Below are 18778 nucleotides of genomic sequence, written 5' to 3'. Positions count from 1 at the left end.
ATGTCGGCGACGGGGCTGGTTTTCTTTTTGTAATCCGTGATTGATTGTAGACCCTGCCTAATACATCTCGTGTTTGAGCAGTTGAATTGCGACTCCACTTCGTCTCTACACTGACGTTTTGCTTGTCCAATTGCCTTGGAGAGGATAGCTACACTGTATTCGGTCATGTTTCCAGTCATCTTGCCATGACTAAAAGCAGTGGTTCGCACTTTCACATGTGGCCATCATTCCACAGTTTCTGGTTAGGGAAGATTTTAATGGTCACAGAAGGAACGACATCTCCGATGCACTTGCTAATAAACCCGCTCACCGAGTCAGCGTATGCGTCAATGTTGTCTCAGGCTATCCGGAACACATTCCAGTCCACGTGATCGAAGCAATCCCGAAGCATGTAATACGATTGGTCAGACCAGTGTTGGACAGACCTGAGCACAGGTGTTTCCTATTTTAAGTCTGGTTAACGGCTGAGAGCAACAAAATAGAGTCATGGTCAGATTAGCTGAAGGAAGGGCGGGGGGAGGGCTTTGTATGTATCGCAGAAGTTCTAGTAGCAATGATCCAGAATGCTAGCAGCCCGTGTCGTGCATTCGATATCCTAAATTCTATCAGCATGTCTCGTTCTCAGGTTAGCTTTGTTAAAATCCCCAGCTACAATAAATGCAGTCTCAGGATACGGTTTCCAGTTTACATACAGTCCAGTGAAGTTCTTTCAGGGCCAACGAGGTATCTGCTTTTGGGGGGGGAATAAACACGGTTGTGACTATGATCAAAGAGAATTCTCTTGGTAGATAATACGGTCAGCATTTGATTGTGATGAATTCTAGGTCAGGGGAACAAAAGGACTTGAGTTCCCGTATGTTGTTGTGGATACACCATGAGTCGTTAATCAAAGTATGCACCCCGCCCATCTTACCAGAGATGATTGTTTCTGTCGGCGCGATGCATGAAGAAACCCGGTGGCTGTACCAGCTCTAACATATCCCGAGTGAGCCATGTTTCCGTGAAACAATGTTACTATCTCTGATGTCTCTCTAGAAGGCAACTCTTGCCCTAATTTCATCCACCTTGTTATCTAGAGTTTGGCCCTTGGCGAGTAATATGCTCGGGAGTAGGGGGTCTGAGTCTGACCAGTAGGCCGCTAGTCTGCCTCTCCTGCAGTAGGCCACAGGGATAAGATCCCATGTCCAAGGTGGAAGGTGGTCCGAATAAAGGATTTCCTTCGGGAAAGACATATTCCTGGTCGTAATGTTGGTAAGTTGTAATCGCTTTTATATCCAATAGCTCTTCACGGCTGTATGTAATAACACTTGAGATTTCCTGAGAACCAGGGTTTGGTAGGGACAAAGGGCACATCAAACAGGGAAAAGCTCTCTTCACTGTTGCTGCACTATCAATGACCTGGCCATCAAAGGGTCAGTCGCTTTTGATACAAGGTAGTAGTGGCTTCACTGTCTAATCATCCATCTCAAACAGTTTCACCAAACCTCTACTCGAGTACCCCCAAACAGTTATACTTATTTGGGTTATTCCAGCATTAACACACCTGAATGAACTGGTCAATCAATCACAGCCCTTGAATAAGTGGGCCTAGTTTCGGGACCCATCTGTGTGTAGAGTAATGGGAATGGCACTGGCAATCAAATAATACATTTGTGAAAGATTAACTATTTTGCTACAACTGCTGAGACGTACCTGTGTCATGAGCAGATAGAGCTTGCCGTGCAGCTTGGTCAGCTTGTGGAACATCTTGACTCTACTCTCAATCATGTGGTACAATACTCCCAGCTGAAACACCAGGTCTGGCAACTGGTACAGAGGATTGAACACACATAAATTAGTATGCATGATAGCATTATTCCTTGGATTTGTTTAAATGAAGATTAAATGTTGGCCCGGTCAGTCTGTCAATAACACTGAGTTTAACTAATTTCTCAAGAGCATGGAATTCAAAGCTTAAAACGCAAGACTGAACTACCATATGATATGAGGGCTACTGGGATCTACCGGGGAACAGTGGGTTAACTGCCTTGCTCAAGGGCAGAAAGACAGATTGTACATTGTCGGCTCAAGTATTTGATCCAGCAACCTTTGTTACTGGCCCAACGCTGTAACCACTAGGCTACCTGCAGAGTGTAACTGTATTGCTGCTATTCATTCTGCTGGTCAAGCCATGTTTTAGACCTGAAGCTTTAAGGCGCTACACGAAGACACCCATAGATAAACTCACAGAGGCTAAGTAGGAGGTGTGCTGCATGAGAACAGCCTTGAGCCATCGCACCATCAGCACTGCCCTGTAGTACAAAGGGGAAGAGGCGTTAAGGGTGCAGATAGGTTCACTTTAGGCAACAAGATCTGGGGATTTAGAAATGACACCAATTGATTTGACTAAAACGGCTCAAAAGGTAATATTGATTGATGTACAGCTAAAGATAGTGAACAAAATGGGTATTACAGATTCCTGACAAAAAACAAAATTGATACTCTTAATTTTAGCATCAATGTAGAGAAATATTAAAATTCATCATGCGAATGCCGATATTGAGATCTGACCATATCTGATAACAGATTCGACGGTGTTCACTTACGTGTATGGATGCCCTTGCATTCTCTTGGTGATCTCCTCCACCAATGGCAAGACGGCAGGGAGGGGTACCCGCGCAACTGTTTTCTTTATCAACATGTCCTTCCGGGTCTGAAACACTTTCTGTGGGGCGGAGGAGAGACCAATGACAGAAGAGACAAAGACTAAATTCTAAATTGATGTCAACTACAATAAGGAGGCAGAGATGTCTTGGATCTTACTGTCCAGTAAACTATTAAGATTTAAGGAATTGTTTTACAGTCAAACAAAGGATCATGTTACTTGATAATGAATTTTAAAACATACATATATTTTTCAAATGTGTATGTATTTGGCCTTACTGCCAAAAGCATTTAACAGACAGCGCCCCACCCCCTCAATTTAGCCAATATCTGAGAGATAAGTCAGGACACCTTGGAATTGGACATGTATTTAACCACTTATTTTGGTCAGTAAACAGTGTCCATCTACTCCCATTAATGTTTGACTGGTACAGGGGGGCCTTCATACCAGTCTTGTGGGAGTCCTAGAGGGTGTCTAATACCCAACCCCTCCGACCTCAGCTTCGTCTTCATGCTGCGTTAATTTGGGCGTCGGGGTGCTAGGGTCAGTCTGTATCTGGAGTATTTCTCCTGTCTTATCCGGTGTGAATTTAAGTATGCCCTCTAAATAATTTCTCTCTTGAGGAGTTTTTCCTAGCCACCGTGCTTCTACGCCTGCATTGCTTGCCGTTTGTGGTTTTAGGCTGGGTTTCTGTACAGCACTTTGTGACATCAACTGATGTAAGAAAAGCTTTATAAATACATTTGATTGATTGAGCAGAACCACCAACATGTAGAGTAAAGGCCAAAAGCTTAAAACACTCATTCAAGGGTTCTTTCATTTTACTATGTTTTACATTGTAGAATAATCGTGAAGACATCAAAACTATGAACTCATACGGAATCATGTAGTAACCAAAAAAATAGGTTAAATAAAAATAAATGTTATATTTGAGATTCTTCATAGTAGACACCCTTTGCCTTGACAGCTTTGCACAGTTGGCATTCTCTCAACCAGCATCATGAGGGAGTCACCTGGATTGCATTTTAAATTTACAGGTGTGCCTTAAAGTTAATTTGTGGAATTTTACTTCTTAATGCGTTTGAGCCAATCAGTTGTGTTGTGACAAGGTAGGGGTGGTATACAGAAGATTGGACTTGGTCGTTTACCGAATAGCCCTTATTATGTCAAGAAAAGCTTGGCCATGGCCTCCACAATCACCCAACGTCAACACAACTGAGATGGTTTGGGATGTGATGGACCCCAGAGTGAAGGAAAAGCAGCTAACAAGTACTCAGCATGTGAGAACTGCTTCAAAACTGTTGGAAAACATTCCAGGTGAAGCTGGTTGAGAGAATACCAAGTGTGTGTTTCTGTTCGGAAGCTACAAACTCAGATCACTAGCTGACAGATTTGTATGGGATTTTAGTATTATGCCAATTAGACTTCCAATGACCCCAATCATACTTCCAAAGATGTGTCAAAATGGCTTAAGGACAACAAAGTCAAGGTATTGAAGTGGGCATCAACAAGCCCTGACCTCAACCTACAGAAAATGTGTGGGATGAACTGAAAAAGCATGTGAGCAAGAAGGCTCCTGACTCAGTTACACCAGCTGTCAGGAGGAATGGGCCAAAATTCACCCAACGTATTGTGGGAAGCTTGTGGAAGGCTACCCAAAACCCCATTTGACCCAATGCTACCAAATACTAATTGAGTGTATGTAAACTTCTGACCCACTGGGAATGTGATGAAAGACATAAGCCGAAATAAATCACTATTATTCTGACATTTCACATCAGTAAAATAAAGTGGTGATCCTAACTGACCTAAGACTAAGATTAAATGTCAGGAACTGTGAAAAACTGAGTTTAAATGTAATTGGCTAAGGTGTATGTAAACTTCGACTTGAACTGTATACAAAAAAAAGGGTACACTCACATTGAGGATGTTGGCGTCCTTGCTCTCCAGGCCCTGCACCAGCAGCACCGCAAAGTTGTCGGTCTGCAGAGAAGGGGCCCCCTTGACACCCTTTTCAGATGACATCTCAATCTTGCCCAGTCGCTCCTCTATAGACATCTGAAGAAGAAAAGGATGAGTAGCAGTGGAGTTAACGTAGTTAAATGAGGGTTGCAACTTGGCAGCTGACAGATGAGGGAAGAGAAATACAGTATTGTTTTTGCTGTGCTACAATGTATTCACTCCATTGACTGGGTAAGGCACAGGACGGCGCTCAACCTTAAGCGAGTGGACAGAAACTTTAGCATGGTGTCCAATTGCATTTACTACTGAGAGAGTAACAATTCTACCATGCATGATGAAAGAAACTGGTCCTAAGTAGTGCAGTTGGTAGAGCATGGTGCTTGCAATGCTCTACCAGCTGCACTACTGAGGACCAGTTTTATTAACTGGTCCTCAGAATTAACTAAAGTCTCCTTCATTGACATTTTTACCAAAGAGATCATAGTCGCGCAATTAAAACATTTAACTAAAATGTTTACAGTATTTTTCAATGTAGAAATTAGCATTGAAACGAGTCTTGTTGAATGATGACTTTATTAAGGAACCGCTCCTTAGTAAAAAACACATGACAGCCTGCTTAGAGTTTGCCAGAAGACACTTAAAGGTGTAGATTCCCTGGTCTGATAAAACCAAGATTGAACTTGTTGGGCTGATGTGATGCTTGGCATTCTAGAGGAAACCTGGCACCATCCCTATGGTGAAGCATGGTGGCAGCATCATGCTGTGGGGGATGTTTTTCAGCAGAAGGGACTGGGAGATTAGTTAGGATCGAGGGGAAAAGATGAACAGAGCAAAGTACCAAGATCCTTGATGAAAACCTGCTCATGACCTCAGACTGGGGCAAAGGTTCACCTTCCAACATGACAACGACCCGAAGCACACAGCCAAGACAATGCAGAAGTGGCTTTGGGACAAGTCTCGAAGTGTCCAGGAAGTGAGCCCGAGCAAACATCTCTGGAGAGACCAGCAAACATTGCAGCAGCGCTCCCCATCCAACCAGACAGAGCTTGAGAGGGTCTGCAGAGAAGAATGGGAGAAACTCTCCAAATACAGGTGTGCCAAGCTTGTAGCGTCATACTCTTTGGCTGTAATCACTGCCAAAGGTGCTTCAACAAATTACTGAGTAAAGTGTCCGAATACTTTCCGAATGCACTGTATGTACGGCAGGACTAAATCTGAGAGATGGGTAGGAGCAAGTCCATGTAATGGTTTGTAGTATAACCTTAAAATCAGCCCTATCCTGAACAGGAAGCAATCCCGATCTCTTTCCAGGTGTTCTAACACATTTTTGTGTCTGAATCCCTACACGAGCTGTCATGAAGATGTTTTATTTTATGGGGCCTTGTTTTGATAACCTTTGGTCAAAGTTCTTCATGTTGTCAGTGAGTATTGTTTAGACAGGATGAACCGCCCCCACCTACCGTCAACCAATCATGTCAATACGGACCTATGCGGAGCCCTCCGCATGTGTACCCTCCTGCCTGCGCCACTTCCATTTCTTAGGGCCCAAATACTGTTCATAACTTTTCAGACACCTCTTGTTGGAGAGAATTTGCTGTTTTAACTTAGGGATGGAATCTGTGGAATGTGCCCCGCAGATGTGTGAGCTCTGGAACAGGCATCCTATGTTAGGCAGTGTGCGATGCTGGGCTACTGATATTCCCTGGGGTTGTTTGGCAGGTAAAATTGACTTGTAAGCGCAATGGCTGTCAACAGATGCGTTCTTATTTGACAGTGAAGCAGAGGACGCATCAGTTGTCGCAAGATATTTTCAGAAGGTAGAAATGAATATGGAGAAAAAAAATGATCATTTGAGTATTTTTCTGACCTCTGAATTTCGATTGGTTTGAGTATCTTAAATCGGCAACCGATGCGTATCGGTGAATAGTTGCATCCCTAACATATTCCCTTTAAGACTTTTTTATCCAAAGGGTCTTAGTAATGCGTGCATACATTTTACGCATGAATGATCCCATCAATTTAACCAACAGATGTTTTAACGAGGAACTGCTGTCGGGTGCAGATTTATCCTCGGTGATTTGTACAAATCACAATTCCGCAGGTGTTTGCATCTTTAGAATTTCTGAAAGTGAGGGTACATTTGGCACATAGACTTGCAAAGAGACGCGATGGAGCTACTGTCCTGCTTCTGCTTCTCATTCTAGTACCTTCAACAGACGCCTACCCCTAAAACTTTATAGAGCATCTGACAATTACACAAGATTTAAGTTCTGAGTTTTTAGCGATGACTTCAAATATTCATCTTAAGTCAAGGTTTTTATTGCTATCGCCAACAGAGTTGAGGGGCAAGTTGGAGTCAAGTATTTGAGCAAGAAACACTCAGTGTTCAACCTTGAAAGGCCAAGTTGGTCTTGGTTGAGGTGTATGCAAGACAATATACCTCTTTGGCATCTGTGCTCTTTCTCTTCTCGGATCCCAGGGCTCCTTTGACCGGCGCTTGGTGACCGGGAAGCCCAGGGACGACAACTTTGCTCTTGGCATTAACTACTGGGGTTTTCACCTGTAACAAGAGTGTATGTCACTGTTTTTCCATTTTTACCAAACAAACCACTCAACTTCAATGACCCATTTCCCAATCAACAATTACATTTTTGGAAAACAACAATGCAAGCTTTCAGGGATCAGGGGTGTGTTTAAACTCATGCTCTGATATTGTCACTTAATTGAGCAACGCAACAGTAACGTGCCATACCACTGGTTCAGTTTCTCAGAACAGTAAATAAAACTAAATTGCTGCCGCTGGGAATTACCTTGGAGACTGTGGTTTCCATGGTGAGGGAGAGGGTGGTGTGGACATCACGGGTCAGGCAAACATGTCTCTCTGCCGTGTTCACCTCCTTAAGGAGGGGACAGTCAGTTACAGTAAAAATAATTTAAATATAAAGCACTATACATTTCTATAATTATATCTGCTGTGTTACAACGTATTCACTCCTCCGTTGACTGGGTGAGGAACAGGACAGCACTTTCCGTGAGGAAGGAGTGAAACGATACTTCATACTACTGACCGCGTAAGACAGAATGTCTGTGCGTAATGGCAGGAAGGGACAGGGGGATACCTAATCAGTTGAACTGAACACATTCAATTGAAATCTGTCATCTGCATTTAACCCCACCACTCCGAACAGGAAGCATTTTGCAGAATACTCCTTAAGGTCTACCTACTCACATTTCGCCTCTAACCTAAATATTTGTGGCGAAGTGTACAAACCAAATCAAAAACATTCCTTAAGTGTTAACTGTATATTGAAAAGCCAATATGACGCTCAAGTCAGGGACATTGCTAGAGTTTTGTCATCAGCCTAGATTTAAAACAAACATTTATTAGCTAGAACATTAAACTGTGACAGTCATTTTTGAAAGGTTAGAATAATTGCACACTGGAGTATACAACACATGTATGAATTCAACTCACCACTCTCTCCATGACAGGCTGCAAGTGGTTGCCGTAGGCCAGCAGCAAGCTGTGTGTGTCTGTAGTGAGGGCCGCAGCCAACAGGGGAACGGGAATGGGGCTGTCCTCCACCCCAGTCATCTGCACTGTACACAACGGGGACAGGGGCTTCTTACAGGGCCTACAGAGGAAACAATAATATTCATTAATGAACATGACATAGGTATCAAAGAAGTGTGCCATGTAATTATAGTATTGGTACACATTACAGAACTAGAGAAATGTATCAGTTGTCAGTACTATATAATTTATAAATACTGCACTGACAATGTTAAATTAAGCGCGATCAATGAAAAACACCCGGTGTGAATGTGGGCTCCCAAGTGGCGCAGCGGTCTAAGGCACTGCATCTCAGTGATAGAGGCTTCGCTACAGACACCCTGGTTCAAATCCAGGCTGCATCACAACCGGCCTTGATTGTGAATAGGGCGGCACACAAATGGCCCAGCGTTGTCGGGGTTTGGCTATCATTGTAAATAAGAATTTGTTCTTAACTTCTTATGGCTGGGGGCGCTGTTTTCACATTCGGATGAAAAGCGTGCCCAGAAGCTAAGATATTATTATTAGTATATTTGGATAGAAAACAGATTCTTAAACTGTTTGAATGTCTGTGAGTATAACAGAAATCATATGGCATGTGAAAACCTGAGAAAAATCCAACCAGGAAGTGGGATTCTGAGGTTTGTAGTTTTTCAAGTGATTGCCTTTCCAATATGAAGTGTAAATGGGTTCATATTGCACTTCCTAAGGCTTCCACTAGATGTCAACAGTCTTTAGAACCTTCTTTCAGGCTTCTACTATGAAGGGGGAGCAAATAAGAGCTGTTTGAATCAGGGGTCTGGCAGAAAGCCATTAGTTTAGTCACTGAGCACGAGCTCTGTTCCTTTTCATTTCTAAAATGAAAGGAATTGTCCAGTTGAAACTATTGAAGATTTATGATAAAAACATTCTAAAGATTGATTCTATACATCGTTTGACATGTTTCTACGAACTGTAATAGAACTCGTTTGACTTTGTCTCGACTTAGTGCTCGCGCTTTGTGCATTTGGATTACTGGACTAAACACGACCAAAAGGAGGTATTTGGACATAAATGGACTTAATCGAACAAAACAAACATTTATTGTGGAACTGGGATTCCTGGGAGTGCATTCCGATGACCATCAAAGCTAAGTGAATATTTAAAATGCTATTTCTGACTTTGGTTGACTCCACAACATGGCAGATATCTGTTTGGTGGCTGAGCACTGTACTCAGATTAGTGCATGGTGTGCTTTTGCCATGAAGCTTCTTTGAAATCTGGCACAGCGGTTGTAGTAACCTCTTGAAACTAGGGGGCACTATTTTTATTTTGGGAAAAATAACGCCCCAAAAGTAAACCGCCTATTTCTCAGGACCAGATGCTAGAATATGCATATAATTGACAGCTTAGGATAGAAAACACTAAGGTTTCCAAAACTGTAAAAAATATTGTCTGTGAGTATAACAGAACTGATATTGCAGGCGAAAGCCTAAGAAAAATCCAATCAGGAAGTGACTCATGTTTTGAAACCGTTGTGTTCCTATGCACCCCTATTGGCCACTGAAAGGGATATCAACCAGATTTATTTTTCTATGTATTCCCTAAGGTGTCTAATTTGTGAAGTAGTTTCACGCCTTTATGTTGAAGAATGAGCGTAAACGACTACATTGCGTAAGTGGCCAGCTGAGGGCTCTCAAGAGTGATTCTTGCGTAAAAGACAGAGGTAGTCATTTTTCCTCTCGCTCCTACTGAAAAGCCAATTGTCCCGGTTTATATATTATCGAATAGATATTTGAAAAAGACCTTGAGGATTGATTATAAAAAACGTTTGCCATGTTTCTGTCGATATTAAGGATCTAATTTGGAGTTTTTTTCCCGGCGTTGTCGTGACCGCAATTTCCAGTGGATTTCTCAACAAAATGTGAAGAACAAACGGAGCTATTTCTGCTACAAAAATCATATATCATATATTTCACTTGTGATTTCATGAATATGAATATTTTCTAGTAATATTTTTGTCTGTTGCGTTATGCTAATTAGTGTCAGTTGATGACAATTCTCCCGGATCCGGGAGCGGTAGTTCCAAGACGTTATTAACTGACTTGCCTAGTTAAATATAGGTTCAATTTAAAAAAAAGTATTTAAATAATGGTTTGGTCGCCAATTGTCATAAGTCTGTGCCCATAGCATGAACCAGCCTTTTTCCTCACTGAATAGAGATGACTGGGATGAACATGGACTCGTTCACTCTTCCTCTGACAGATATAAGACTCTGTGCCATAAGAAAGACAGCGCCTTGCAGTGACAGGGTAATATTATGTGTTAGTAAATCAACTTGAACACGAGGATGAGGGTTTTTAAACTCACCCGTTCAAAAAATGCTCAAAGAGATGAAGCTGGCCGTCTTTACACACCACTGCTAGCCTCAACGCCTAAGAGAAGGAGAAATTGGATTAGGCATGCATCTTAGCGGTCTAGTCCCAAATCAGCCCCCACAACATTATCTTGGACAACCTGCACATCCAGTTATTAAGTAATGTCTTGAACCAAGGGAGGCACAAGAGACCAAACTTGGTCAACCACTACCCCCCCCCCCCCCGCTAACAAATGATCGGGTCAATGGTCCCCTTAGATCTCATCTTAGTCATTTGGCCAGGTCACACCGTGCTGACAATGGGAGAGATTCAGACAGCGAGACAAAACGAGAGCCTTCCACAACCAGTGCTCCTAAGCGCGACACTGTTTTTCCACTGGGGAATGTTTGGCTAACTTCAGCTGGCACTTGTTTATGCAAAACTGGCACCCTACTCCAAATAACCTCCAGTGAAGCACAGCTATCTCACCTCTTCCTTGCTGTTGGAGGTGAAGAGGTCTATGTGGTGAGGCTCGTCAGTCAGGTTGAAGGACACCACTGAGTTCTTGTCCTTGCCGTCCTCCCGGACTTGCCTAAGGGGTGGACAGACACATGAATATGTAGCGTATACACAGCACACGAGTCCGCCCAAAGACAAGCCAGTTGGCTTTGCTTTGTTCATCTAACCTTGAGTTCTTGATAGCAAGTGAACACTAGAAATCAAAACACTTGTTCTTTATTCAATCAGGCTGTCAAGACAAATGACAGGTCTGTTTATTAATTTTGTAAGGGAGTATTTTGTAAGAAACTTTGACATGACACTTCATATCACATGCAACACAAAACAACCCCTGTGTATTGTGGGTCTATTGGGAGAAGCGCTGTGGCGTTCATTACTAACCACACGCTGAGGAGTCTGTCGTGGGCTGCGCCGGAGAGGAAGTAGAGGCCGTTACTATCCGGGGGGCGTGTGGTGGCGAAGCGCAGGGTCGTCACCGCTGTGGAGTGACCTGTGAACTTCTGATGGAGGGAAAAAACAGGCGGGAGGTGTAAGTTTGGAGGAAACATCTTGATCCAAAGACAGGGGAATCTGAGGTAATCACTGAAGTGGCTCATGTTCATTAGGGCACACAATGAAAAAGGCTGATGAAGAGGTGGTCCTCTTGTTGGCAATGTCCAGGTACTACACCTGAGTGGCTTATTTTTTTCACCCATTTGGTGACAACTGAACACGACCCAATTACTTATGCTTATGGATCTGTTTGAATTTGACTGTTAAGGGGGTGTAAATGCATCTGCTACATGGAAATATAAGTGTAAGGACCGTAGGCCTGTCAGCTACCCTGCATAATAGCGTGACGAATTCATGCGAGTGTCTGCCACATAACTGCTGCGTATGCGGTCTGGGCAAGACCCACTTACTAAAAGCAAAATGTATGCTTGATCATAAAATGTGTTCCGAGGCTTTGTATGGAGGGTGGAGATCAAATCAAGCTCATAACCCCATGGCTGAGTGCCTCAAATTGTGTAACAATGCAGAGGGCTCCATATTGACATGATTGGTTGACAGTAGGTGTGGACGGGAGGTCCTGTACAAACACGCTTCCTTGACAAGTAGTGGTAGGAACGCCCTGACATCTGCAGAGGCCGTATGACCGTAAATGATGCATGGCCAATGCAGACATCAGATTGACCAAGCAGTGCCTTTTACCCGGTACACGTCCTTGGTCTCGAGGTCCCACATCTTGATGGTATGTCCCGCTGAGAGCAGCAGCTTGCCATCCGGACTCACACACAGACTGGTCACTGGGGCACGATCAGCCTTCCACTTACTGTGGAAAATAAAAAATTAGAGGAAGAAATCCAAAATTCCAACCCTTTCACTCATGTCCAAACATTTTCTTAAATATTCTTACAGTGCGGGGGGAAAATATCCGATGACTGAAACTTGGGTCAATCTCAGATCGATTGTCTGGGGCCAAGTTGACCTCCCCTTTCATGCAAGAACGTCAACACCATATTGCTTTGCGGGAAAGAGGATCATATGTACATTTAACAGAGTTAATCCAATTCCAATCCCCTTGCTTAAGGGGTCTGGGGTCCTCCCCAGGATCTGAGATGCTCAGTTCTGGTGACTTTTTAGAGGGACATTCATTCTTCTCCCAACTGAATGAAAATATAACACCGACACCATGTAAAATATAATTTCCACCTAAAAAATGACTAATAACAATGGCTTTTAACATATTGGACCATGCATATAGCCTATAAAGTCTATATCAGGGGTATTTAACACTTACCCTACCTACGAGGCCCGGAACCTTCTGGTTTTGGGTTCTACCTGATAATTAATTGACCTGGTATCCCAGATCTAAAATCAGTCCCTGATTAAAGAGTCGGGATGAAAAAAAAGCTGTGGAACTGGCTTCAGGGCCCAGAGTTGAATATGAGGGTCGAAAGCAGGGCTCTCCCACAGTTACTGGAGAGCTATCCTTGTGTGGCTTCACTCCAACCATAGTTGTAACTAACCTGATTCATCTTATAAACCAGCTAATTAATAGAACCACGTGCACTAGATTAGGGTTGGAATGAAAACCCACAGGATGGTAGTGCTCCAGGAACAGTGTTGGAGAGCACTGGTCTATATTAATAAATGTTCTGCATCAGTTGGGTTACAGCCGATGAGCAATAAGAATCATCCGATTCATCCGATAAGCAATAAGAATCATCGGCTGTAACCCAACTGATGCAGAATAGTGGCTATAAAACATACTGCATTTTCCCATTGACACATCCCGATTGTTATTACTATACATTCATAATTATATACTTATTTTCCTCCCTATGGCTCTTGAAACTCGAATGCGCCTCGAGAAGAATATTTCTCACAGAACACACAATAAGGCAAATAGTTAAATAGGTAAATTATTTTGCTATGGGTTTGTCGGATTTTGTTAACATTACATGGCAAAAAAAGGCAACACTAGGCATTGAATTACTTTGCCAGTTGCTAGAGTAGGCTACACACTGAGTTGAGCAAAGCGGTGGAGGGCATTTTAATTCCCTTCATCTGAACATTGGCCTGTCAGCAACAATTGTGCATGTCAGTTCAGCGCACACAACAATACACAAAAACAAGAATGCATTTATTTGGGAATATATTTAGAACAGACATGCTTCTGTTTTAGGATGCATGTAATTACAACCCCCCCCCCCCCCCCCAGAGATTTGTATTGCAGATATACACTGACCTCTATACTTTCCACCAAATCCCATCTGACAAGTGTGTGAGCATGAGTAGGACCTCATCTGCCAAAAGACACTATATAGCAATGAGTGGCCTAATTGGTCAACAATAATTATTCCTGACAATACTGCTGAGACCGTGTAAGCTTATGCACTCCAAGACTTCAATCAGCAACCAGTGAATTTAAGTTTTAACCGGGTCAAAAAGCTTGTGAACACCATTTTCTATCGAAATTATCCTGCGCCTATGAGCAGTTATGCCAAGGCTCATGCAAGTCTGGCTACCTACTTAAATGTAAATCAGGTTGAAGCGCCAGACTTGAAATACACATTGGATTGTGAATGTAACACATTCCTACAGCGAGACAAATCCGGTGTAAAACCGACCTTTCAACACCACAAAAGGTGTTACTGCTGAGCCATGGAGGACTGTCGCAGAGAAAACCCTTTTTTGGTTTAAACCAGTTTTATTCGATTTCCCCACCACCGGTACCCACCAGCGCGCCTTGCCCGTCTGTAGGTCCCACTCTACGATGTGTGTGTCGTCTGAGCCACTGTACAGCAGGCAGTCCTCAGGGTGCCACTGCACACAGTTCACCACACCACTGTGACTTGCGTCCTGGGAAAGAGCAGATGTCAACAATATTCTTTGATAGTGTGATAGAACATTAAGAAAAATTATTCATAGGGTTCACAATTGGAATAAAAACAGTACCAGATGTTTCACTAACTTGCACAATTGAGGGTAAAAATGTTGTGAAATGATGTCACCGCAGCATATTATACAACATAGAATAAAGTACTAGGCTTGGGTAGCATACCATATATCGGGCATTTAGAAAAACCCACAGGATGGTTTAACCTCTAGTGACTCCCCATCCTGCATGAGGGAGCGTAATCGACTGACTAATTAGCATAACGCAACGGACATAAATATTCCTATGGTTTAAGTTTAATAAATGTGAATATTTGTCGTTACTTTAAGTAAATACCTGCAGTGCAATACGTTAGGAGATAAACATAATGTTCTTAATTTCACCTGTCACATTATGAAGATTACAGTCAAGGGGTGTTTGTTTACAATCACAACTAGAGTCGGGAGCCTTGTGAGTCACTCACAGTGTCTAAAATGTGCTAAATGCTCTGCAGTTGTGCATTTGGTTAGCTCATTTTGTAGATCGTTACCTAGCTTTGGGGTTAGCTTCTTTCAAAATTAAGCATTCACTCAATAACAGCAGAGAATACCTTGCTGGATTAAGATCCCTACCAGCTATTATTTGTTTTGTGCATTCAGGAAACTAGAATTGTTGTTACTTTTAGTTTAGGTCAGAAAACGTACAACATGTTAGCAATGCGTTCATTGGCATTTAACATTCTCTATGGGATTTTAGCATTGCTAACATGTCAGATTACAGAGTACAGGTATGGATTGAAAACAGCCCCCCTTGTGTTCAGTGGCGGTGTTACCAAATATCCCAGTGTGGAACAAGGTCAATAAGGTCAGTATGAAGTTATGACAATCTGGTCACCGCCCAAACGTAGAAAGTAACACTTCCAACCATACGGCAAACATTGTCTTCTATTATGCAGGCAACATGTTTTATTTTACTAGTCAATATGGTCTAATAGAAGTTCTCAATTGTATGATTTTTGGTACATCCCCAAATGGTCAGAGACAGTGGCGCCACATCCCACTCCTTACCAGTGTACAGTGCAGTGCTCCTTTCACTGTGCTGTAGATGATAACGCTGCCCGCAGCCGTGCCCAGAGCCAACAGGTCCACCTGATTTTCCACCTGTCCTGCCTCTGATTTCCTCTTCTTCCGTTGAGGTCCCTCCTGTAGTACAAATACTCATTAGTCAATATTAACTATTAAATTCACTTTTTTAACTGACTGATAAAACTAGGGACACCGTTCATTTTCCTTGGTGCAACACTTGAGCTGTTTTGCTGGTCATGTAACCAGAGGCATTTAGATTGTTGAGTGACTTTGGGTAGAAACTACCCCCGTATCTGTGCATTAGAAATGTTGATGAGTATACGAGAAGCTCTGGTTCTAACTCCCATTTAAAAAAATACATTTGTTAATTACAAAATAGGGAATTTCGCAGAGCAACTACCTAAACGTACTCTTTTTTTGAAGTACATACAGGTAATAACAGGTACAAATATAAATGTGCACGCAACTAAGAAAATAAAAAGCTTTCGGTGCTTCCAATGTATTGAGCCATTGTAGATTCTGACCAACCTCTCACTCAACGTCAACAAAACAAAGGAGATGATCGTGGACGTCAGGAAACAGCAGAGGGAGCACCCCCCTATCCACATCAAAGGTGGAAAGTTAAGTTCCTCGGCGTACACATCACAGACAAACTGAAAAGGTCCACCCACACAGACATTCTCATAAAGAAGGCGCAACATCGCCTCATCAACCTCGGGACGCTGAAGGAATTTGGCAGCAGGTAGCCTAATGGTTAGAGTGTTGGGCCAGTAACCGAAAGGTTGCTAGATCAAATCCCCGAGCGGACAACGTAAACATATCTAGTTCTGCCCTTGAACAAGGCAGTTAACCCCTTCATTGTAAATAAGAATTTGTTCTTAACTGACTTGCCTAGTTAAAAAGGTTGAATAAAAAAATGCAACATTTAAAACCCCTGACAAACTTCCTGTCTTGCTGTATCACAGCCTGGTATGGCAACTGCACCGCCCTCAATCGCAAAGCTCTCCAGTGGGTGGTGTGGTCTGCACAACACATCACCGGGGTCAAACTACCTGCCCTCCATGACACCCACAGCACCCGATGTCACAGGAAGGCCAAAAAGATCAAGGACAACAACCACCCGAGCCACTGCCTGTTCACCCCGCTCCCATCCAGATGGCCAGGCCAGGTCAGTACAGGTGCATCAAAGCTGGGAACAGCGAGACTGAAAAAAGTTTCTATAGCAAGGAAATCAGCAATCACTAACTGCTGCCTACATTGAAACCTAATCACTAATAAATGTATCACTAATCACTTTAAACAATGCCGCATTAATAATGTTTACATATCGTGTATTACATGTATATACTGTATTTTATACCATCTACTGCACTATGCCTATGCAGCTCAGCCATCGCTCATCCATATATTTTCTCATTCACCCCTTTATATTTGTCTGTATTAGATAGTTGTTAGGGAATTGTTAGATATTACTGCAATGTCAGAACTAGAAGCACTTCGCTACAATGCTAACCACGTGCATGAGACCAATAACATTTGATTTGACCTGTGCATGGTGAGTGATTCACATTGGGGTGCCGAAATGTCCTTTTTCGGTTGCTTGTAAATTTGTATCTATACCTTTTTGTAAGTACATGTCAGTTGTAACAGGAGTAAATGATAGTTGCTCAGGGAAATTCCATATATGGTGAGTATCAAACTTATTTTGACATTGAAGGCTTGCGGAGCTGGAGCTTCCTGGGTGTTGGGAGCCATGAAATACTCATCGTCGACATTGCTTACAGGTAACCCTTGCATTGACAGGAAGCCGAACTCATAGTAACTAGACCACAAAAGGCAACTGCAAAATCACTAAGTTGTCAAAACGGTTTCTTATTGTGACACTAAACCATGTCACTTGAATAGCCATCCCCCTACTTAACACCTGTTTTACTTTAAACGTGTAGCTGTCTAGATTCATACTAAAGGGAGTACGGTTGAATAGATTGTCGTGAAGATTGTCCCTTGTCAGAACGCCTCGATTTAAAGTGATTTCCGTAGCAGGTAAGGCGAGAGTTTTCGATAACCCTACCCCTTCTCCTAACTTCAACCGGTTTCTTAACCTGCCACGTTATTTATCCTAACCTGGTGCTTAAATTATCCGAACCTACTACGAAAAAGCACTTCGGCATCGAAGTGGCGTGAAGTGTTTCCCATCTGACACGTATATGAAACGATAGCTAAGTTAAAGGTGGTAAAACGTGGTCGAGAAACGCATTACTGTGGTCAAATTCAATGACAAAAAATAAGACAAAGCAAATAACTCCGCAGTCGTGTATTGTTGTTATACGTTAGAGGGGTACGGAACTTAACGTTACAAAATTGGATTTGGAAATCAAAATCTGCGTCACATGGTGAATAGGTAGCTAACGTTAGCTAGCTGTTCTAATCTAGCTAGCTAACCCTTTACGGTTGGCTATTTACATTTGTGTTAGTATTTGAAAAGCAACTGTCCTTATTACATGTACTTGTTTGACTTAGTCGTTCTTAGTCTGAATCAAGACACATTCAAGGAACTCGTGGCAATTTGGGGCTACCACCATGTGCAACTAACATGTGCGTCCTGCAGGACAGGAGGTAACGTTAGCTAACGTTAGTTTCAACAAGCTAAACGTGGCAAATACAACACACCACACAACAGAATTGTAAACGACTTAAGATATAATTCCATCACAAGTAGATATAACGTAAGTCTAAAAGCATTTATTTGATTAAAGTTATCAGAAAGTTGTTTTACTAGCAGGAACGCCTGGGCCTACGCCTCCCCCGACACATACCTTGGCCTTTCGGCATGGTCCCCAAGATATGCAGGTACAAGTGGCACTCAAGTGTGCTGAAGGCACGTATTCTTGATTAAGTGTTTTAATATCTGTGTTCCAAATACGAAGTCTGCCATCCTGAGCACATAAAGCAAGGTATTGACGTGACTTTGGAGAGAAAACACAGGGTAGCCCCAAAGAAAAACTACCTCCATCAGCCGCCATTATTGAACCAATGTCTGCGTGGATTGCCAAGAACCACGTGTTTATTGCCCACAGAGCAGGCGCGTTGGTGCATCAGTTGGAGACTTTTCATTGGTTAGTGTGAGATTTTTGGGGCGTGGTTAGAATTACAAGTGTGAAAATGGGAAGAGATATGTATTCAATGACGAAGAAAGAGTACAAGCTGTGCTCGAATACCCACAATAACATACTGTATACGACATACTTAATGAGTTAATTTTAGTAAAATAACGGTATCCTTTCAGTTGAGCATACTAGCGCTACGCCTTTCTACCGG

The 18778-nt window shown here is 42.6% G+C and overlaps 1 protein-coding gene across 1 annotated transcript in view; it reads right to left on the bottom strand.

Moving 5' to 3' along the window:
• The window catches only part of wdr43 (WD repeat domain 43), a 37967-nt gene extending 19460 nt beyond the window's left edge, over nt 1-18507 (bottom strand). The window contains exons 1-14 of the mRNA XM_021585701.3: nt 18277-18507; nt 15443-15577; nt 14238-14359; nt 12206-12326; nt 11396-11514; nt 10985-11087; nt 10509-10573; nt 8082-8241; nt 7417-7503; nt 7047-7166; nt 4565-4702; nt 2586-2704; nt 2228-2291; nt 1693-1806 (exon numbers count right to left, since the gene is read on the bottom strand). Coding sequence (XP_021441376.1) covers nt 1693-1806; nt 2228-2291; nt 2586-2704; nt 4565-4702; nt 7047-7166; nt 7417-7503; nt 8082-8241; nt 10509-10573; nt 10985-11087; nt 11396-11514; nt 12206-12326; nt 14238-14359; nt 15443-15577; nt 18277-18483 — 1674 coding nt within the window. The 5' untranslated portion in view covers nt 18484-18507. The remainder of the gene's footprint in view (nt 1-1692; nt 1807-2227; nt 2292-2585; nt 2705-4564; nt 4703-7046; nt 7167-7416; nt 7504-8081; nt 8242-10508; nt 10574-10984; nt 11088-11395; nt 11515-12205; nt 12327-14237; nt 14360-15442; nt 15578-18276) is intronic.
• Nucleotides 18508-18778: the final 271 nt, after the last annotated feature.

The sequence above is a fragment of the Oncorhynchus mykiss genome, chromosome 26 (assembly GCF_057628025.1).
Source record: "Oncorhynchus mykiss isolate SJ-2025 chromosome 26, ASM5762802v1, whole genome shotgun sequence".
Lineage (NCBI taxonomy): Eukaryota > Metazoa > Chordata > Actinopteri > Salmoniformes > Salmonidae > Oncorhynchus > Oncorhynchus mykiss.
Note: the sequence above shows the minus strand (reverse complement) of the source record. Positions and strands in the feature narration are given on the sequence as shown.